Source organism: Syngnathoides biaculeatus, chromosome 7 (genome assembly GCF_019802595.1).
Source record: "Syngnathoides biaculeatus isolate LvHL_M chromosome 7, ASM1980259v1, whole genome shotgun sequence".
In the NCBI taxonomy this organism is placed as follows: domain Eukaryota; kingdom Metazoa; phylum Chordata; class Actinopteri; order Syngnathiformes; family Syngnathidae; genus Syngnathoides; species Syngnathoides biaculeatus.
The window spans coordinates 16,581,087-16,604,440 of record NC_084646.1 but is presented as its reverse complement, the minus strand read 5'-3'; the positions used below and the strand labels follow the sequence as shown (position 1 = coordinate 16,604,440).

The following is a 23,354-nucleotide window of genomic DNA, read 5'->3' as shown; positions in this document are numbered from 1 at the left end:
TTTGAAAATGCTGAAAGTTTAGTTCAACATAATCGGCGTTAGTGGCAACAAGCTAGCGATACATTGTAACAAAGATTCCTGTCAGCAATCGTGATGTACTGTTATAATCTAGCGTAATTTACGGCGGTATCGATTGACAATCCATTGATGAAAGTTAGCAGTAGACCACCTATATCTTCCTAAAGCATGTAGAGGGAAAAAGTTTTCAACCTCAAGATAACATGTACCACGGGGAAAATGACAGCTCACCTTTAGCTTTATGGACAGACTACTCTGACATTAGAACTTAGATCAAGTCATAGTAAATCACAATCTCATACATATTATAGTTAGATACTGAAACATTACCTGTGTTATATCCCAGAAATGTTTTCAATGTAACTCAGGGGTGCCCAGATTTTTTTTTTCAAGCAGCCAGCTTCTTATGATGACTAGGGTGGGGGGGACGCTGCCGTAAATAGGAGAACGGCTTGCTAGAACGGGGTATTATGTGCGTACGCTCGACGTATTGGCCACACCTGAATCAAGCGACGAGGTGGATGACAGTCTATTGTCTTTTTTTTTTTTTTTTTGGGGGGGGGTCGTGCTTGACTCTGCAAATTTGTGAGCGCGATAGCGTGCGAGCGCCGTCGTGCGAGTGACTGTAGAACCACCTTTACATAGTGACATGTCAGAAGAGGACAGGAATGGTCAAATCAAACCTGAACCAATCTGCCTTGCGATCAATGTATTTGCCACACCTGAATCATGCGATGAGATTGATGAGAGCCTGATGGGGTTTTTTGTTTGTAGTTGGTGGTGTTTTTTTGGCATGTGGTTGCGATCGACAATAACTGTTTCAGAGATCGAATGGTCGATCGCGATCAACGCATTGGGCACCCCTGCTCTATACCAATCCATTGAATCCTTTTCCAAGGTGTCCACATGCAGACACTGCTCTCCATTTCTGAATCCATCCATTGGCACCCTGAAAGTAAACTTTTAAGACTTTTCATGACTCATCTACCAATATTCCTTCCCTATAGTCAATATCTGTAATGTATGTCTTCTGTTTTTCACCCTGATATCCTTGACCACTGAACTTTCCCCTACCTTTCTCCCTCTGTTGAAGGTTATTATTGAGTTGTGACCACCAATAACGGGTTGTCATGCAGTCAGTAATGATAGAGAACCACGTCAGAGCAATCCTGTGTTACGCCAAAGTCCCAGCCTCAAGGGAACTTTTTACTCTCTCCTTCCGCCTCCCATTGTATGTCTTGACTTTGTGTCCTATTTGCTATCTGGTAAGCATGTGGAAAGAATAAGTTGATTATTTTATCTCAAAAAATTATACGGTTGCAAACTTTAAGGCTTGAACTGAGTGGTCTCACCTCGCTATTTGCATGTCAATATTTGGATTTTACACCTCATAAAACACATTGAAAAGCAAACTTCCAAATCACAGATTGTCCGCTGTGGCCGAGGGACATGACAATGCAATTAGGCTGTCCCTGAAATGGTGAAAGTGAAGTTATATTTATGAGTGGTTGCTGACCTGGGCGCGGCAAGCTGAATTGCTGAGAAAAATGCAGCAGCAATAAACTGACAATTGCCAAAGTGTGATAGCATTTCATAGTGAAATGCAAAGCGAGCACCTAAGGTGTGTACATTTCCAACACAGACCTCACCCTGCCGAAGATGCCAAAGATGACGGCTGTACCCCGGCTGAAAACACTATTGTACAAGCCTTCATATGTCATGGGATAAAACACTTGTAGATATGAACCAGCACAGTCGTGCAGTTTGTGGGCTCATTTTATTATGTGAAATTTCTCATTAATTTATTTTTGAATCCATATTTAAACAAGAGGGAAAATATTTTCAAGAGGAAGCACAAATTTTTACATTATGTGCAAAAAAATGTTTTCGTTTTAACTAAGAACAATTCTAAATAAATTGAATCAAGTTAATGCTGGGGAAAAAGTGTTTCAATGCTTAACGGGTTTCACGATATAAAGAAAATCACAGAAGTAAAAAATAAAAAGCAAAAGTTTGTCCATCTGGGTTCGTGGGTGTGGTGTGCCTATCCCAGTCAACTTTCGATGAGAAGCGAGGTACATGTAGAAATGGTCGCCAGCCAATTCCTGAGCATATACAGGTATAAAACAACCACTGGCACTCACATTCACACTTGAGGACACTTTAGGGTCTTCGATTAATCTACCATGCATGTTTTTGGAATGTGGGACAAAACCATAATACCTGGTGAAAACCCAGGCAAGCACAAGAATAACATGCACACTCCACATCGAGAGGCCAGAACATCCGGACTGTTTGACAGATGTGCTAACCTAACCAGTCGGCCGCAATGCTGTCACCTACAAAAGAAAGTTGTCTTAAATAATGTACTTACCATGGGCCTTTTCTATAAGCAAAGGGTAAAACTCAAAATCTCTAATCTGATCCTTGTAGAAAAAAAAAAGTTTGATTTTAATGACATACTACCCAGCCAAAAAGATCTGCTTTTAAAATAACTATTCAATCATATTCTCTGGTCTGAACAAATAAGTGGGCCTTCTAGAAGTCACAGCGCTCTGTGGTAAGCTTTAATTAACTTTCCTGTGTGGGTGCTAACTTGACTGTGAGTGCATTTTAAATATGCAGTTTTTTCAAAAAACTTTGGGATGAGATCTAAGAGGGAATGGACCTATTTTCATCTCTATCTATTTTTAAGAAGAAGAAGTGGAATGTCACTTTTGCTGACCAGATACAAACATTTTAAGCCACCTTTCTTTCCCTTTCTTTTTCACATCCCCAGTCCTCCATCTTTAAAGAAGTAGCATCTGTGGATGACCATGACGTCAGCAGACTTAGAAGCCCACAGAGGAATAGGCCATCTAGCAAGAGAAAGAGGGAGCAAGTGCCTCTCACATCAGGTTTCCACAGCACACCCCAGTGTGGCAGCTAGCCTGCAGTCTGTTCTCCTTTGAGCTTTCTATTCTACTACAGAACAGAAAAAAAAAAAAATCAATTCATATTTCCATAATCCACACTCCTGTCAGTCTGCATGTCTTTGCCTCGCCCCCCTCCTTCCATCCCTCTCGATCTTTCTCCATCTCTTCCCTCTCCCCTGGGGTAGACTAACCCCTCCACCCCAATCGTACGGCCTACAAATGTCATTACGCTGAGCAACAATAACGGCCGAAACAAAAGGAGGCCTTGCGCTGAGCTCTGAGCCCCTCTGTGGAGACTGTTGGCTGCTGCTGCCATATGCTGGCCAGCACGGGCCACAGAAAGAGACAGAGTCTGACTACAGAGGACTCCAGCCACCAGCCCCATAAAGGAGGAAAAGAACCCTAATCCTGGTAATGAGGCCAGTGAATACAGCCTTTATGTATACAGGGAAAAGGCCCAATCCCTCTGTACACAGCATGCTAACTAGCCATCTTAAGGGCCATCTTATCCACACAAACGATCTGGTCAACAACAGAATGAAAGAAAAGTAAGGTTGTGGTGGGTGGGAGCTAAGTAAAATAGACATGTTGAAACGGGGGATGAGGTCTGGACACATGTCAAGACTCAAACTATCACACTGTGTTGTTTTTTGTCTTTCTGGGTTTCAAATGCTTTTCTATTGGGAATATGCTCATTCAACCTAGCGTACTCAGTATGTGTATCACCCTCCTGGACAGGTCTTATGTAAATGTTGATCCAATGTTTTTACCTACATTGGCAAAAACGTTTTAATTTATATCTTTGATTCAAATTCTATGAGGAGCCAAGTCAAGAGAACGAACCTTTATGTCAGGATATATAATTTAACCTAATTTTTGCTGTCACTGAGGAACAGGCTACATGTTCAAACTTGAATTCAAACTTTTGCAAAGTTAGAGTTAAAAATTTCATCTGGAAAAGTGCTGATGAATCAAAAATGCTGCTTATAGTTCTGTGAAAGAAAAAGTATGACTAAAAAAGTGGTAGTGTTGCACAAGTGAGGCTTTGTATTTCCTCCACTACAGGGTAAAATTTTGTTTGCAGTTTGAGTAGGATGTCTTAATTAAGAGATGTCGAGGTGTATTAGGAATCAATCAATTAAGGGGCACTGTAGCCTATTCCAGCTGACTTTGGACGAGAAGCACGACTAACCAATCAGAGGGTAGAGTCACTACATATATGTAAATTTAAAACTACTGATGCAAAGAAATGAAAATTCTTGTCAGAAATCGAAAGCTTTTTTGCTGCTAAGGAAGCAATGATTAGTGACTTATGCTGCATTAATACCGAACACAGAGCAATCCCCTGCCTCCGCGGCTAAGCATCGTATTTAGCCACATTGACTGTATGTTGTTGTCCTAGAGCGGCTCCAACTACCGGGGAAAAATTCCTTTTCGTTTTGACATACTTAGCAAATAAAGACGATTCTGATTCTGTTAGCTGTATGCAAAATGCAAACAACAAGCATTCACCCTTAGTACTCAAACAGTGGAAACCAGGGAGGTTCGGCAACTGTTTGTTGACGTGCTGTTTATCATTTGTTTTTTTAAGATGCAATGTACACGAACATGTGCTGGCCCTAGTTTTTACTTGGATGACAACAACATTCTATTTCGCAGGGCGAAATATTTTTTGTCCAATGCCAAAAATGCACTTTTGTGCCATTTTCAGTCACAACATTTCAGTAGTGCATTTTCGATAGTGCATCACCACTCTTAACATACTTTGGTCCTTTTGAGTCAGAAGAATTTGCCCAAAGCATGCTTTAATTTCCCATTAATTCAAAAAGACGATCAATGAATCTGGAGGGCAGTTAAAACGAAAAGGCTTGAATGCTGTGTGGGGAGATATTTTCTTTCCATTTTTTAATGCTCCATTATTGCTCTACTTCCAGCAATGGGGTGCTATAGTACTGTCATTTGCTCTGGGATGTGCTTCCCTTACCACTGTCATAGAAATAGGTCTTCCAGGTCGTGGTTTTTAGCTGTTGGACTCCATCATGTGCACTTCTTTGACTAATCCGTCACACACTGCCTGAGGGATAACAGCAGCAGAGGGTACGACAATGGTATCGATACCACTGGGGAAGAACTCAACCCCATCCGCTGACAGCCTCGAGTGCACGATCCAGATACAAATACTATTATTACAAGTGATGTGGTTGTTTGGATCAAGTTCAATCTCCAACTTGTTCTTTGACAGTGAAGCCTAAGCTAAATAAAGATCTTGTGAGACTGAATTTTTTTATAAGGGTAAAAAGCAGCCCTTTAAAGAGGATAACCACAGTTGAAATCGGGAAAGCAAAATTGTGATTACCTCGATAATCTATGTTATATTATGCTGAAACTGTACTTGACACAATATGCCACATTCATCGTTTTACATGGGCCTTTATTATTAATGTGGGAGGGGATGTTGAAATACAGGTGTCGAGTTTCAACACTGCAGGACACACCTCCTACTGGTTTAGGGGAACAAACTGCCAAAAAATAGACTTCAAAACAGCAACATTAGGAATGGTATTACCCTAATAATGCTGCATTCATGAAAAAGCATAGCAGACATAGCAAAACAAAGGAAGCGAGAAGCTGAAGACGAAGGTGTACATTCCTGTCACGGTTGCATGATAATTAGTGATTCCTCGGTTATTGAAGAGCCGCTCACTGCTTTTCATTACCGGCAACAGACATGCAATGAGACAGAGCGACAGTAGGAAAGAGAGTGAGAGGAGAAGAGGAAACACAAGCAGTGATGATGATGAGAAGAGCAGTAGTGAAGGGGGGTCCATAGGATGGCAGGGTGAATGAAAGCAATAGAAAAGGAAAAGCAATGGAAGAGAGGAGAGAGAGTGACGGCGTAAGCGGAAGGGAGAGAAGGGGAAAGAGCAAGAGGGCAAGGGAGAGGGATCAGAGAGCTAGTGAGAGAGAGAGAGAGAGAGAGAGAGAGAGAGAGAGAGAGAGAGAGAGAGAGAAGAGAGAGAGAGAGAGAGAGAGAGAGAGAGAGAGAGAGAGAGAAAGCGGAGTGTGTTCCAACCTGGTCGGTGTAGTCCTGGGGGAAGCTCCACAGCACGGTTGGATCTAGAGGTAATTGACAGACAGCATTAATCAGCGGGTGAGAAACACACCGTCTTCGCTAGCTGCTTCAGAACACATACATATTAATGATATGGGTGGGGGCAAGGGTGGCTGATGCGTCTGTGCACGCACACACATGCGCACGTACATGCACAAACACGCACGCGCGCACACGCACACACCCCACTTTTTACACATAGACAGCAGAGCCAGAACAGTGAAAGCGAGAATGTGCTGAGGCTGTATGCGCTATAAATATGCGGACATATATTCTTAGTGTAGCTATGATAGCTCATACAGACAGTTACCCACATTTAAAAACATGTTTCAACACATACAGATGTTTATTTGATAATAAAATGGCAAGATTCTGATTAGCTGAGATTGTTAATAATAAACAGTTGTGGATTAATTGGATATTGGTCCATAACAGTCAAAGTGAGCTACATAAGTAAAGAAATGTCTGACCACTGATCAGACAGCATTGGCTGTTTGTCATTTAATTTTTTAAGTAATAGAAACTACTTGATTCGCAAAATGTACTCATATACATACTGGAAGACCTGTCAAGAATGGAGGTGGCAGCATTATGTTGTGGGATGTTTTGCTCTAACAGGAACTGGAGCTTTTCATAAAATAGATAGTATGATGAAGAAAGAACATTACATGGAGCTATTAAGGCAACATCTCGAGATAAGCCAGAAAGCTAAAACTTGGCCACAAATGGGTATTCCAAATGGACAATGACCCTAAGCATCCTGCTAAAATGGTTAAAAAGTGATTTGAGGAAAACAAAGTCAATGTCTTGGAGCGACCATCACAAAGTCCTGATCTAAACCTCATTGAAAAATACGTGACCAGATCTAAAAAGGCATATGCGAGCAAGGCAACTGACAAACTTGACTCAGTACACAAGTTCTGTCAGGAGAAATGGGCCAGGATTCCAGCAAAGTACTGTCAGAAGCTTATGGAAAGTTAACCAAAACCTTTGACCCAAATTATGCAGGTATAAGGGAAATGCTACTCGATTCTAAGGAAATGTGTGTAAAGCTTTGACCTCAAAGAAAATAATGTAAAATTCTCAATAAATTCTCTTCATTATTATGGTATTTAAAAAAAAATTAATAATTTTGGTGATTCTGACTGACCTGAAACAGGAGAGGTTTAGTCTGATTTGATTTCAGACAGTGAGAGATGAAAATGAAATGTATGTTTTTGCACAGTGTATGTAAACTTCTGGCTTCAATTGTATTTGACAAGAGGAGAGCAGGAGGTTTCTTAAAATCCTCATAGGAAACATTGACTTGATGAAGGAGGTCATAAAACAATACATAATCAGTAGAGAGGCTTTGTGGCTGCGTGAAAAAGCACAAGTGAGGGGGAATACAATGGACAAATGGATGACAAGACAGCAGAATCCATCATTTGTTACATAATCCTATTGTATCATTTTGTGTGCCCCTATAATTAAAAGAGCAGCATAAAAAAATGAGAAATCGCTCCCTGTCTCTGAACCTCGTGATGCCGCAGTTATGATTATCTTATGGTGATTTACTAGATGAGAGGAGAGAATGAGGACTTTTTAAAATTGAGACTATTATAAATTATCTCATGAAACAAGGGGTCAGGTGACGTTAAAACATAGGTAAGTGACGGTTCATCATAGTTATTGTACTTGATTGTACGTACTGGGGATTTAAGAGCAAATTATGAGTCATCTAACTAAATGTCAAATGACAGTAATTATTTTCAACAACTATAGCATTCATACAACCTCTATATTTGTAATGAAATTTATGGTTCTACTTATTGTTTTTTATTTCCTAACCTTCCTTTATCTTGTACTCCCCACATCCCCTTGCGTTCCGCACATTATTCTCTCACTAGCTTGCTGGTTGTGTAGAGGGCACAAGAGGAGGCCTGAAGGGGGTTAAGGCTGAAAGTTGAAGGTTACGGGGGTGAAAAGGACCCCTGCTGCTCCTCCGAGGCACACAAATGTCACCATGACAGATCTCGGAACCGTTAATTCATCCTCCCCACCTCACAAACCCCTCAATCCTATCTGAATTGATTGCACTACGACATCTCATTAATCATGGCCTCACATATTCAGAATTCTTGAATGAATAAATAAAAAAAGGGAGGTTCTATAATTAAGGAGGTACAAAATATCATCATGCTCACAAATATGGAACATATTTCAGTCGGTCCATTGTAGAATATGAGTAATTTTCAAGCAATCTCATGAAAAACATGTAATTTACTGTTTAAAATCATGTTCAAGTACTGTCAAATGTTGATTATGGTTGTGACTTACTGCATCTATGCTGCCAATGAGCCTGACAATACACTGTCGAAAAACGAAAAAAATGTGGTGTGTCACAGTGGTGTGTGAAGGCCCTGATTTTAGAGGATTAGTATTGGATGATTTGTTTTTCCTTTCACTTCCACACAAATGTTCGGATTTTATACATTTGAAGAGGAACTTTTTATTCAAGCTCCAACTTTTTCATAGATGGATCAAAAAAGAAGACCACAGGCTACGGAGAAATTGCCAAGCAGCTTGGTGAAAAAAGGTCCACTGTTGGAGCAATCATTAGAAAATGGAATAAGCTAAACATGACGGTCAATCTCAATCGGAGTGGAGCCCTATGCAAGATATCGCCTCACGGGATCTCAATGATCCTTGGAAAGGTGAGGAATCAGTCCAGGACTACACAACAGGACTTGGTCAATGACTTGAAAAGCGCTGGGACCACCGTTTCCAAGGTGACTGTTGGTAATAGACATGTCGAGGCCCGTCTTAAGTTTCCCAATGACCATTTGGATGATACAAAGGAGTTATGGGAGAAAGTTTTGTGGTCAGATGAGACCAAAATTTAACTTTTTGGTCATAATTCCAATAACTGTTTGGAGGAAGACGACTGCACTGTATTAAGGAGAGAATGACCACAGCCATTTATTGTGAGATTTTAGGGAACATCCTCTTTCCCTCAGTCAGAGCATTGAAGATGGGTTGTGGCTGCGTCTTTCAACATGACAATGACTCGAAGCACACAGCCAGGAAAAACAAGGAGTGGCCCAGTAAGAACCATATCAAGGTTCTGGGGTGGCGTAGCCAGTCTCCAGACCTAAACCCAATAGAAAATCTTTGGAGGGAGCTGAAACTCCGTGTTTCTCAGCGACAGCCAAGAAACCTGTCTGATCTTGAGAAGTTCTGTATGGAGGAGTGGGCCAAAATCCCTCCTGCAGTGTGTGCAAACCTGGTGAACAACTGCAGGAAACGTTTGACCTCTGTAATTACAAACGAAGGCTACTGTACTAAATAACATTGGTATTCTCTTGTGTTCAAATACTTATTTGCAGCTGTATCACACAAATAAATCCTCAAAAAAAGTCATACATTGTTCATTATATGCCTCACAGTGGACATGCACGTATGATGAAAATTTCAGACGCCTCCATAATTTCTAAGTAGGAGAACTTGTAATATAGGTGGGTGTTCAAATACTTATTTTCTTCACCGTAAGTTTTAAAGAAGACAGTTTGTTGCAAGAATGGTACCAGCTAGTGAGACTAGACAAAAAACAACCTAAACAGAACTGGTGGGTGTGAATTGAATTGAAATCACCTATCCAGTGTTGGATTCCTACATTCACACCCTAGAATATGTTGTCGGGTAAGTGTGGCAACGAGAGGGGACAAGTGAGCAGTGACCATTGGACCCTGCAACATCCATGTGTGTGCATTGACACAGCCACATGAATGTTTAAAGTGACACAGCAAGCTCATGGAGGATTATTTACAGCACAGTAGCATGTCCATTGATGCCTAAGGCCTGCAAGCATGTCTGACCTCCAACATTTTGCATGGGGGAAACATGTAAGCAGCCCTTGAGCAATGACACGTTTACTGAGGGGGAGGGGGTGGTAGTGGGGATGGTGAAGAAGAAAAAAACTGAAAAAAAAAAAAAAAAAATCAATGCTTTGGCTATTTCTGAAACGCGTATCTTTAAAAGGTTCGAGGTGGAAAGTGAGCAAGGCGAGAGGAGGGTTAATAGGTGAAGGGTGTTGGGAATGTAGCGCAAGTCATCAGAAAAAAGTAAACTGTGTATCTGTGCAAGGTGAAACTGCCATTCGCAGATGACAATCCCTCACTTCTCAAACTCAAGTTGATCTTTCAAAAATAAAAGAATAATTTGGTTTACACTTTGTGTTACATATGTGCAGAGAAGTGAAAAATATGTTTTTCATCGTATCTTGACAATTGTCTTCATAATTCTATGGGTATTGGCACACCCAAGTAGGCTAAAAATGAAAAGGGCTGGCATCTTCTTCTTGGCATACATTTACGCTTCTTGGGATTTCCAAGCAAGGCAAAAAAGGAGCTATTGGCAGAGAACCGCATTCCTAATGCTGCTGGCTGGAAGAAATACTTGGCACAAGATGCCATGTCAGAAAGCTCACACTGCCCACTAAGGACTCCATGCGAAGTATTTAACTTTAAGCCATTTTGTCAACAAAAAAAAAATGAAAGAAAGCTTCAACTTTCTAAGGTTATATGAAAATGTCCTGTGTGTGCTGGGAAAAAAACAATAAATATAAAAAAGCACCAGGAGTGTTTCAGCAAGATTAAATCATCTGCTCAATGGCCTGAATCTAGGGTTCCATCGAAATCCAGACCCAACCCCACATCCAATGTGAAAGCGCGTGAAAACGAAAGCCTCTGGTTTGTAATTCTCTGTACAGTGGGAATCAAACACAGACTTGGAGCACTTATGGCCATTCAAAGCTTTAAACATTTTTCAACCTCATTCCACAACAACTGAATATGTGTTGTGACTGAATAGGGGGCCAAGTCTCATATGGTGAACACCAGCTTCTCTGGTGAGAAGAGAGGCAGTGAAAACCATTTGCAGCCTCTCTCCTCTATACGTGCTCCAAAGATGAAGGGATCTAACACCTGCATCTTCTTGCTCCTTCTTTCTCTCGCTCCCTATGCCGACTCTTCTCCATTTTTCTTGACCAGGGGTTAAACTGCTGCACTCTAACCTCCTTGGCAGTGATTTCATTCACTCTGTTTTTCTTGCTTGCCCTCTCATCTGTGAGACTTATTTCACAGTATGTAGTGGATTAGGCCTAATTCGTATGCCCCCATACAAAAGCATTGTTTTAGCAGCAGCCAGGACGCTGTAACAGGAGGAAGCTGCCACTGGTAAGCATCCACAATACGACCATTGTGGATATAGGGCTGAAGGGACCCTGTGCGAGAGGCTGTCTAGACTTTGAGCCCGGGCCGATTGGAAAAACAGAGGGAGAAAATCCTATCAGGCAGTGGAGTGAAAGTTAACTAAGATACCCTGCTGTGAACCTGATAAAGATGTCAAGCCAACATATGGCAAAAAATGTCCATTGTCAGAAGAAGGCGCTTTCTTCCCTCACAGGGTGGCTAAAAAAGATCCAGTCGGAGGTGGGGTGGGGCGGATTTCAACCTAAAGGAAGGAATAACTATGGTGGTCATCGCTTTACTTCTGGATCAGTACACTTATTCTGGCTGGGAAGACGCCCAACTCCTCCACACGCACTTAAAGGAGTAAGCAGATTAACTGGCATCTTTCAAGAGGCCAGCCTAAAGAAAACGCACTCGGACAGTTACAACACTTTTTGCCTTTTTTCAATCGACAAGGCCTGTGCACAGTAAATGGCATTACATTTCATGCTGATTTAGTGAGCAGAGGTTTCTAATAAAGATGATATGGTCCTTAAGTTACCTAAAACTGATTGGTCACACTAAGTAAATTACAAATGAGGACAAGAAATTGAAGAGGTGGAGAGAGGTAGGTAGAAGTTTATTACATTGTAAACTACCGTACCTTCATTGCATTTGATTTTATATAAAATGTGGCTATTTTTCAAAATGGTTATGGTAATCAAACTGCTATAGTAAATGAAAAACATTAAAAATAACATTTCAGAACTAATCCCGTCTGAGCCAAAAACAGAAGAGAAGGTGAAATAAAATTTCAACAATGTCCAACTCAAGGCAACCCAAAAAAAATAACTTAAGGGGTTTGTGTGCTTTTCCAGACAGAAAAAAAAACCTCAACAACTGGCAAGTTTCATATGCATGAGCTCATGACCAGGGGGATTTTCTAATCCGCTTCTTCATGTACATTTGAAGAAGATAAAACAACAGGCTAGCCTCACTGGATGAAGACGAAAGACAGAGCTGCATTAAGATGATGTGACCCTAATAATGCCACATTAGTTGTTTTTTTTTCCCCAGCAATGTGAGGAAAATGCTTCAGTGGGACAAGCTGAAAAAAAGAGGGGGGGGGGGCTGATGTTGAGCAATGCACAGGCAGAGATGGAAAGAGAGAAGTGAAAGCGATACTGTCTCCAGGCTAGTTGGGATGCAACCCAATTTCACAGCTTCACGAATGAGTGGCACAGCATATGGACGGAACCTTTGTGACAGCCTCTGTGTATCACCGCATATCAGCGCTGATATTTCCAGTCAGATTCCATACTGGTTCAACATTACATCAAACGGAGGCACCACATGACTGCATCTCCAACCCAACGCACTCAGCATTTGTTTGGCTCGCTGAGGATGTAACCAGAATCTCTCCAAGCAGTTTTACTACTAAATATAATCTATGATGCTTGACAAAGTCTGGCTTCAAGCTTGTAACCTTCCGTCCAACAGAAAGGACAGACTAAGGTTAGTTAATGATGAGTCCATCAATGATGAAAGATATTGTATTGATATACTGTAGCACTTTTCATACACCAGGAATGCATCCCAAATTGAGAACGACAGTTAAAATATACAATTAAAATAGCAGGACAAATACAAAGACACACTCAAACGACCACATGTTACGAACACACAAGCAGACACAGCATTTATTGACTAACACCATAGAGGAACTCAAACACCCAGTCACTGATGACCCAGGCTTGAAAAAACAACCTGTGGGACCCAATCAATCTGACGCCATAATTTGGTATCGGGAGAGTATAACTCATTGGTCAAAGTTAGCACAGAGTTTCCCTTTCCTTCCTGACCGAACATGGCTGCTTCAAATACACATGGAGCGTTTTCCAAGAGAAGAAAGGAAGGAAGGTCAGTATGCAACAAAGTTCGTATTCAAAATGCTAATCCATCAGAATTATTTATGCGTGTCGTTCTAGAATAACAATTAATTCATAAACATATCTCTAGTATGTACTAATACACAGAACTGATAACATACCCGTCCCAAGTTTTGGGATGCTGCCCGCGATAGGGTACATCTTTTTTGCCCATTGTTTTATGCGTTAGACGAAAAAGAAATGTCATTTCCTTGATTGTGGCCCGTAAGGAGACTTTTATCTCAATAAGGCAAAGAAATTGCCACCCTCCCCATCAATGGGTGAAATAACAGCCTTTTAAAAAAATAATAATAATAATTTTAAAAAATAATACTGATTAGTGGGAGCCCTAAAAATTAGGTTGTACAGTACAGGTGCTTTTAAGGCAAGAAAAACATCACAAACCTGGGTTTAGCCGGTGTTATTTTCACCTGTGTCTGCTTATGTTTGTTATCAGGTGTTGAAGTTCCATACTCTCAGGGAGAGCTTGGATTTTGCATGGACACAAGAGCGTAATCTGCAAGCCTTGTCGGAAAAAGGTGAGACGAAAGACAGCCTGAGGACTAAGTTGTTTTATCATCTCAAGAACTAACATCACAGACATTAAAGCTACACGAGTCAGCTATCCATGGCAAGGCTTACGCAGCCAAAGTAGCAGCAGAAAAACACATTCAGCAAATTTGTAAGACACAAGGCAGTCGCTGACTACATCAGAATAACCACAGTGAAGAATGGCAGAAAAAAGTGAAGTACTGAAAACCATATTTTGAACAATTTAGGCCTCAGACACTAACTGCCCGGTTGGAAAATGTGTGCCATCTTGTTTGTGTCAGACAATCAAAACTATGGATGATCATAATTAATGAGCCAATTAATTGAAAATGTAAACACAGTAGCACGCAGTGCATTTCAGACCTGGCAATTCAGTAGGTACTGAAGCGTTAAATCCAATCCACCCCATTCATACTACTACTATTACATCGCAATTTTACAAATAAATATCACAAATAGGGCGATCACAGAGCTTTTAAAAAAAATTAATCCATCAATGAAGCCATTGAATAATGCGCCCACATTTGTTGGGGTTTTTTTGTCATTACAACTGAAATTCATTTTTAAGGGACCACTCACCTTACACTGCTAAAGTTGGTACTATAGAACATATGGTAGAAATGTGTTGTGCATAATGTTACTTGAAAGTGCGGTGGAGTGAAAGAATAGAACAATTTATTACTTATCTATTATATTGATTTACAGTGGGTACAAAAAGTATTTAGACCCCTTAAATTTTTCACACTGTTACATTGCAGCTATTTGCTAAAATTATTTAAGTTAATTTTTTCCTCAATAATGTACACACAACACTGGGTTTTGACATAAAAAAAAACATTTGAAGTTTTTGCAATTTATCATAAAAGAAAAAGCCAGAGGTATTCACACTCTATGGTGTGAGACTCGTATATTCAACTCAGGTGCTGTCCATTTCTTCTGATCATCTTGAAATTGTTCTGCACCTGTATTGGAGTCCACCAGTGATTGATTCTACTAATTGGACTTGATTGGGAAGGCCACACACCTGCCTATATGGGACCAAGAGGCTTCCTTTTACTCGCGCATGCGGCAACCACCCTGACGTCACTGCAGGTCTCCTACATGTAGTTTTGCGTTCATACTGAAGTGCAACCCAGGTGCTCAGTTTTGAAAATGTACTGGAGTTTGTCTCCAACTCAGACGTGTCACTACGGCTGGTAATGACTCGGACGCCACAGGGTAGGGTTTCCTCAGCACATTTTGGTCATTTCCGGTAGTCATTTTTACTTTCTTTCCGTAACAAGGAACAAAGCACCGACAATGCTGACTATACAGTAAAAGCATGTTCGCTTGGACGAATGGACCTAAATGACGACATGATACATTAAATTGTCCTGCAAAAATGATTGAGAAGGTGGTGGCGTAGGTGGTATGTGGTGTGGAGCCAGGTGGAACAGTGAGTATGTTATCACGACATGTGACTAAACGGGCCAATCATCTTTTGTGATTGGCCCGTGCATTGCCGTGCAGCATTTTTTATGTGCGAGTGGGGTAAAGTGTAGGTCACGTGATGCAATACAGGCCTTTTCAACAGCGGGAGTATAAAGTGGCCTTGGTGCATGTCAGAGGAAATGAGACTCATGAGGTCAAAGGAATTGCCTGAAGACCTGAGAGACAGAATGGTCGCAAGCCACAGATCTGGGCGAGGTTAGAAATAAAAAAATAATAATTTGGCTACACTTAAGGTTCCTAAGAGCACAGTGGCCGCCATAATTCTTAAATGGCAGATGATTGGGACGACCAGAACCCTTCCTTGAGCTGCCCATCTGGCGAAATGGAGCAATTGGGGGAGAAGAACCTTGGTGAGAGAGGTAAAGAAGAAACCAAAGATCACACTGGCCGAGGTACAAAGTTGCAGTTGGGAGATGGGAGAAAGTTCTAGACAGTCAACAATCCCTACAGCCCTCCACCAGTTGGGGCCTTATGTCAGAGCGACCCAACAGAAGCCCCTCCTCAATGCAAGACACACTAAAGCCAGAATGAAGTGTGCTTTAAAATAAATTTTGCATGAAAAAAAATTGTTGAAACGTCTTCAATATGGTGAGAAATAAGATTCTCTGGTCTGATGAGACCAAGATGGAACTTTTTGGGCTTAATTATAAGTGAGATGTGTGGGGAAATCCAGGCACTCTTCATCACCTTTTCAATACAGTCCTAACAATGAAGCACCTTGCGAACGCTAACACTACCATGCCAACCATTCACAACAAAATGTCAATTTGCTTTCAATAGCAAATCGGGCCAATAATAGGGCGAAAATCATGCAGTCAGATACAGGTATTTTTGAAACCGTTTTTTGTTCACATGGCGGAAGTGAGGCTAAGCTATAAGGTCTCTGGAGAAGGTTCCCATGCGCGCAGAAATGAGTTTAATGGAGCACAAAGGTATAGTGAGTAATATTTTACTCCAGTGATGGAGTGAGGTAACTTACTGTGTTGAGGCATCGTAATGTTCAATATTACAGGACCGGTGTTCAATCTTCGCAGAATGCGGACAATAAAACGTAAGGCAAAAGTTTAACTTTTCACTCCCTCATTGTTGTATTTATAGGTGACCAATATCCACAGCTAAATTAAAATGTGAATACATTGCATAGTATAAATGTATTGTACCACAGCTGGTCAATAGCAAATCTGTGAATATGTCGGGGAATATGTAAGCGATATCTTGGATATCTTTCCTCCTCATGGAACACCATACAAGTACATTACAATTGATGGTAGGGCATATTAAAATGCCTTAATAACCTTGTGAAAAAAAAAGAGAAATGAAAAAAAAACTAGCTGGAGTCTAATGTTGGATTGAGTTTGGATATTAGATCATAGTAGATGTGGTATGCCAGCTCAACTTGGCAGTAATTACATAGAACTTGACCATTTCTTGATTGTAAATGATGATCCCACACTTTCTCCATTATTCCATCACTCCGCACATCTGCAATATTTGTCCATCCATGTGGAAAACAGCAGCACAAACATGACTGTCCAAATAACTTTTATGATGCAAAACACCTGGTTCTTCATACAAATGCTGTGTTCTATGAACAGTAATGAAAAACAGCACACCAACCAAATCGCATGACCCTGCGATGTGACCATTGTGCACACATCGTCATGACGGTGCTCAAACAATATAACGCGTATCCCTAACATTACTTGTATGTACACTGCACAAAAATATAAACATAACATTTGGGAATGGGGCGGGGTGACCTTTTGTGTATGTAGAAAATGTTTTAGATCTTTTGAGAACATGGTAAAAATGGGGAGCAAAAATAAAAGTGTTTAAGAACAAAAGTATTTTTCTTCAGTATATTATAGCGCTGTTAAGTTCCAGATAAGGTTCCAGAGAAATTCTGCTATATTTTCTGGTGACCACAGATAAAAGAGTGAGTCCTTGCTGGATTCCCTTTTGAGAGGGCTGCGGCTCTCTGGTACGGTCTCGGTTTTGACAGACAGACAGAAATGCTATTTTGAGGAGTGTGACAAAATGTAGTTTTTGGATGCATATAAAGTTAACGAACGCTCGTGATCAGGTGATTGTCAGTCAGCAGTAGATGCATAGGGTAGAGTTTCTTTTAACTCTTTGAGGCGGTGGGTTACGGCATCACAGAAAACACTGTTGCACGGCAGCTCCTTGAGGTGTGGAGAGGATCGATCTCTGTTAATGTCATATGGCAGAGCACCCAGAGGCAGCAGCGTGGTGCTGATGACAGTGAAAAGCCTTGCCTTTGGCGGCTACATGCATGCTGCTGCTGAGCTGCGACTTGAAGTTCACATGCAAAGGCTGACAGAAAGACAGCTCTCAGTCAGGCATTCCAACTTTCAGTCAGCCAGGCTTTACACAGGGAAGACAAAACATCTGTACCTGTTAAAAGCACAGGGTGGAATATAGAATCTCAAAGTTCTGAAAGGCTGGTGGGCAAAATGCTAATAAAACAGTATGAAAATTAATTTGCAGTAAATTAATCTGTTTTGTCCCGGTGAATATTCTCATTCATCAAGGTAATTTCCTTCTCAGGGCAATTGACAGAATCGTAACTGTACCCTTCTAGCTGTTTTAAAGGGTGTTTCGCCTCAATGGAGGAACAGGGCTTTATACTAACTTTAGCATTATTAGCACTGATGCCAACATCTTTTTCAGATGGTCACACGAGCACAGGATTTGGTTGGACCACTTTTTGAGGAAGTACAGCATGACCATGGCATACCATAGTTTTTACCATTGATTGGCAGTGACTCAAGATACGATATTTGCAAAATATGTGACTGTGAAGAAGAGGTTTGTCTGCAACAAGCTGAAGCACACAAAACAGTTCAATTAAAATTAAAACAAAACAAAAACCGAGGCTTTATTTACATTCGACCTTTTGTTTGACTACAGGGTCCAGTAGCCAGCTCTTTTAGTGTTGGCTCCAAACCCTCTTCACCTCCGAAAACCCACTTAAATTTTGAGCATTACAACAACCATATGATGAACATCTACACGTGACTGATAGTCCTGGTATAGCTGTGTCTTGAGTTTGGAGTTGAAAAGGGTTAATGAGTCTGTATTTCAGAGGTCAGGTGGTCATGAGTTCCAAAGACAGGGGGCAAAGCGGTTGAAGGCCAAATGCTCCAAAGTGCCTTTTTTTTGCAACTGCCTTTCATGCCTCTACACAGAAATTCACTTTTCATTTTGTAAAAAGAGGTGTAAAGTGAGAGTTCATTCTAGTCGCTGATTGGCTTTTTTAAAGTGAACTTTCCAAACCTAGCAAAATGCTGTATTAATAAAGTTTAAGTTAGTCATATTTTTTGGGAGTAATTTAATGTTAAAGCTGTAAATAGAGACTATTAAATGAATACATCAGCATATAGCCTGAACTACAGATCAATGTGTCCTCTAACATGCGCGTGTGCAATTGTGCACTCCTTGTGTGATCATTGCGCACAAAAAATATCCAAGCCAAATTCAAAGTATTACAACTATTCAGTTTGTGCCATTTTGCAATGTTGTTGAGTGTTCAGTGAGTGAGTGATGACTGGCTTGCTTTATCCAATGGCACAACTCACATGTGTACTGTAATTCCCTAGATAACAGGCAATGGGGAAAAGGAGTCACCACTAGGTTCATTTAGACCTTTTTTATTGAACACTTCAGCAGCGCACCAAATTCTCTCTAACAACAAGCTGCTGCTTGGCCACACTCTTTTTTTGCCTAGTTTACGTGAGACCAGCCCCCTCTGTTCTTAAAGGTGTATACTCATAATTATAGATACAATGGTCTCCCATCATTCGCGGGGGTTTCATTCCGTACACCCCTGTGAATGATGAAAATCAGCAAATAATGGAGGCAGTATGAATACACATTCATGACAATGTTGTACACACTCACAGTTTCACATTTAACTAAAATTATCACACCACAGCAAACAGAATAGCATAACTAGCAAAAATAATAATGAAACAAAAAATTTGAGACATGAAATAATTGACAGAAAACATGCACTTTGATTGCCATTTACAGCTTCCCAGTGGGAGCAGCAGTAGAGTATTGGCCTCCGTGTTCTGAAGACCTGGGTTCAAATCCCGGGCCGCATGTGTGGAGTTTGCATGTTCTTTCCATGCGTGCGTTGGTTTTCGCTGGGCTCTCCGGTTTCCTCCCACATCCCAAAAACGTGCATTAAATGGACACTCTAAATTGCCCATAGGAGTGATTGTGAGAGCTTTTGTTTGTTTCGATGTGCCCTGCGATTGGCTGGCAACCAGTTCATGGTGTAGCCTGCATTCTGCCCGATGACAGCTGAGATTGGCTCCAGCACTCATGAGGATAAGCGGCTCATAAAATGGATGGATGAATACATGCTCCCAGGAAGTTTTGCGGCACTCAAGACCTCCCATAGTGCTGCACCGCCAAATCATGGTCCTCGGTCAGAAAAAGGCGGTGTGCCCAGTCCAGTTCACGTATCTTGGAGTCTTGTTCACGAGTGGTGGAAGAATGCAACTGGAGATCAACAGGCAAATCAGTGCAGCGTCTGCAGTGATGCGGATTTTCTATTGGTCCATTGTGGTGACGAGAGAAATAAAACGAAAGTTGAAACTCTCATTTTACCAGTTAATCTATGTTCCCAGCCTCACCTATGGTCACAAGGTGTGGATCGTGACCAAAAGAAGAAAATTCCAGATACAAGTGGTCGAAATAATTTTCCTTCACATGGTGTCCAGGCTCTCACTTAGAGATAGGGTGAGAAGCTCAGTCATTCAGAAGGGGGTTAGAGTAGACCCGCTCCTCCTCCAGATTGAGAGGAGCCAGATGAGGTGGCTAGGACATCTGATTCAGATCCCTCCCGGGCATCTCCTAGGTCAAGTTTCCCGACATGTCCCACCAAGAGAAGACACTGGGGACGACCCAGGACACACTGGAAAGACCGTGGCTCTTAGCTGGCCTGGGAATCTCCAGAAGAGCTGGAGGAAGTGGCTGGGGAGAGGGAAGTCTAGGTGTGCCACCCAAAGCTACTGCCCCCTACTGTAAATTTAAGCAATATATAAATGGATGGATGGAAATTCTACGGGTTCTTTTATCCAATACATTTATCTCAAATGTATCCTGAAGATTACTGAGCACAACTGGTAGACATGAAAAGAGATTTTTTCTTGGTAATAAAATCTGCCAAATGATACATACGCTACAGTTCAAACAGTAAACAAACTGAGGTCCTCCAATGGCTGACATGTTTGTAAATGTGACATGGTCACATAGACTGTAAACAAATTGCAGGATTTCCAGTGATAAATGGTCTAAGACATTCGTAAAACCATTAAGATTGACCTATATTTTCTGTCCTGAAAAATAGGCCAAAGCCCAAATCAAGGGCCAGTAGGGCTACCACATACATGTAAACGCCATCATCTTCACAGTAATTGTGGGGTGTAAGGCAACATCATACGAGCCATGAATGGAGGGACATACCCTGAGGGCATAGCTGTTGACATGTAAATAGTGAGGACAGAAGCTGAAATGACAGCACAGACAGCAGGCTTGTACCACTAGTTCTGCTTGACTTGGGTTTGGCCTTGGTGCCTAAATTAAGAGTCTGGATGTCAGAATACCAGTACTCATATCATGTCAATAAGTAGGTTGATTTTATTAATTACCGATGGAAGATACGTATCTGTCTTTTAAATTATGTAGCTTAGAGATCAGTTTATATCTTGTAGAGCAATGGGTGAGAGAAGGTCAGAATACAAAGTGATACCTTGTCTTTCAGTCTCTGATGTATCCATCTTTTTCCATTGGTCCAAATCTGATAAAGTATGCATATTTTTGTCTTACTATTTATAAAGGTCTCAAAATAATCAATCCTTCCATTCTGCTGTTTGGTCTCCTGAATAATAATTAATATGCAGGCATAAAAGAATTTAGTTCTAGTAAGAGGGGGAAGACAAACATTTATGGATGGAAGAATTAACTTTTGGTAAGGGGGTGAAATTTCAATGATTAATTTAGAAGACCATCCCATTATCAGACAGAAATTTTAAAGATAATTCCAGTGATATGCGTGTCATTTTCCTGTGGTTAATATGGATAAAGCTCGAATCCCGAAAAGCAGTGAAAGTGCCTCCTTTTATAGCCAAATTATTATTATTTTAAGAAATTCCAAAGTTGTTCGAAAATTTGACACTCAAAACATGCACAGAAGAGTTAGCAAACACTCCATAAATTGTTAAAATACATGGTAAAAAAAATAGAGTGCTTTAGGTAAATCCAAAATGGTTATAATTTCTCTCTTCCTCTCTCCCCGCCCCCCAATTGAAAAACGTCATTCACTCGTGGATAGAGCTGTGGCGAAGCCATTTATTATCCAACAACTGTGTTTAGTCTTATTAAATCATAATGACAACAGAAACAACACAAATGGCGCTAATCAAAAGTTTATACACCCCAAATTTCAATCATGTGTATTACTCCTTTAACATTAACGACAGCTTGTAGTCTTTTGTGGTGGTTGTGGATGAGGCTCTTTTTTTTCCTCTGATGCTAAAGCTGCCCTGGTAAAACTGCCCATTATTCTTGGCAAAAGGCATCCAGTTGCTGTAAATTCTTGGGCCGTCTTGTGTGAAGTACACGCTTGAGATATCCCCAGAGTGACTCAATGATATTGAGGTCAGGACTGAGATGGCCACTCCAGAACCTTAACTTTATTATGACAGGTCGATTTGGCTTTGTGTTTTGGACCACTGTCATTTTGGAAAATCAAAGTATGTCCCATAATATGCTGCATTCATTTTGACATCAACTTTGACCAAGTATCCTGTGCTCTTGTAGCTCTCACATACTCAAAACAACATCAATCCACCTTTAACAGTGGAAATGGTGTACCTTTCATCATTGGCATTGTTGATGCCTCGCCAAATGTATCATTTATGGATGTGTCCAAAAAGTTCAATTTTTGTTTCATCACCCTAAATGATTTTGTTCCAGATGTTTTGAGGCTTGTCTCTGTGCACTTTGGCATATTGTAATCATGACTCCTTTTTTTTTGGCATTGGCGTAGTAATCGCGTTGCTTCTGGCAAATTGACTGTGCAGCCCATTTTTCTTGAAGTGTCTCCTTAGTGAGGTGGGGAAGGGGTAATGTCATTATTTTTTTTGTCTTTCAACCATTTATTGGCCAGCCATGCCGAGAAGTACTTGAATACATTGTTGCACTTAAATACTGAAGTTAATTTTTTGTGTGTGTGAATGTGAATTGAACTTTGTTTATTTCTTATTTTATTTCTTTCATAATTAAGAACATCTACATTTTGGTGTCAAAGAACATTTTTGAAATGAAAGTTAATTTTCAAGAGTCCCAGGTTTTGTTTGGGAGTTCTAGGAAAAACCGGTGTGAACAAGCTATACATATGACCCATCATATGTCGGTGGATAAACGCTGTATTTGGCAACCGATTCAGTAAGGCCGTGGTCGCCATTCATGACAAGCATGTTGCAGCAGTGTGAGAACGTGAGTTGCGTTCAAGGACACTTCATAAACGGGAGCAAATGTGTTCTGTGGTGGTTCTTTTCTAATATATTAGTACATCATTGTAAACATTAGACCTACTTAGAAAAGAAATTGTATCAGAATGTTTTAGTTTAAAAATTTAATTTGAATTTAATTTATATTCTTTTGCAATGTAAGAAAGGAACAAATAAAATATTTTTTTATATAGTCACCCAGAACAGAAACGAATGCAAAATTATCACTGAACATCTTGTACTTAAATGTATTCCAGGTATGTTGCAGGTGTAGGTATGTTACAACTTTAGGTGTTCATCTCCTTAAGCCACACCCACACTCAATACACAAATACAGTGAATGTTATGCTTAAATCAAGTAGCATTTAAGTTTAACCAACAGGGAGAAAGAAAATACGCATAAAAGTGAAGGATATGGTCAAAATATGCACTTGCCTGATACATTTGCACACAGTGTAAAGCACAGTATTTCTATAGGTTTTATATTACTGTAATTGATTCTGGTGTGTCACCTTTAGCCTTTGTTTCTTCATTTTTGTTTTTTTTTCCGTTTTTTTGTTTCAGCCGAGAAGTTTCATTTCAAC

The 23,354-nt window shown here is 40.6% G+C and overlaps 1 protein-coding gene across 4 annotated transcripts in view; it reads right to left on the bottom strand.

Annotated features, from left to right (window-relative positions):
• The window catches only part of dennd1b (DENN/MADD domain containing 1B), a 127,896-nt gene that overhangs the window by 91,610 nt on the left and 12,932 nt on the right, over positions 1 to 23,354 (bottom strand). For all 4 annotated transcript variants that reach the window (XM_061825999.1, XM_061826000.1, XM_061826001.1 and 1 more), the window contains exon 3: positions 6,007 to 6,050. In XM_061825999.1, the coding sequence (XP_061681983.1) occupies positions 6,007 to 6,050 (44 nt within the window). The remainder of the gene's footprint in view (positions 1 to 6,006; positions 6,051 to 23,354) is intronic.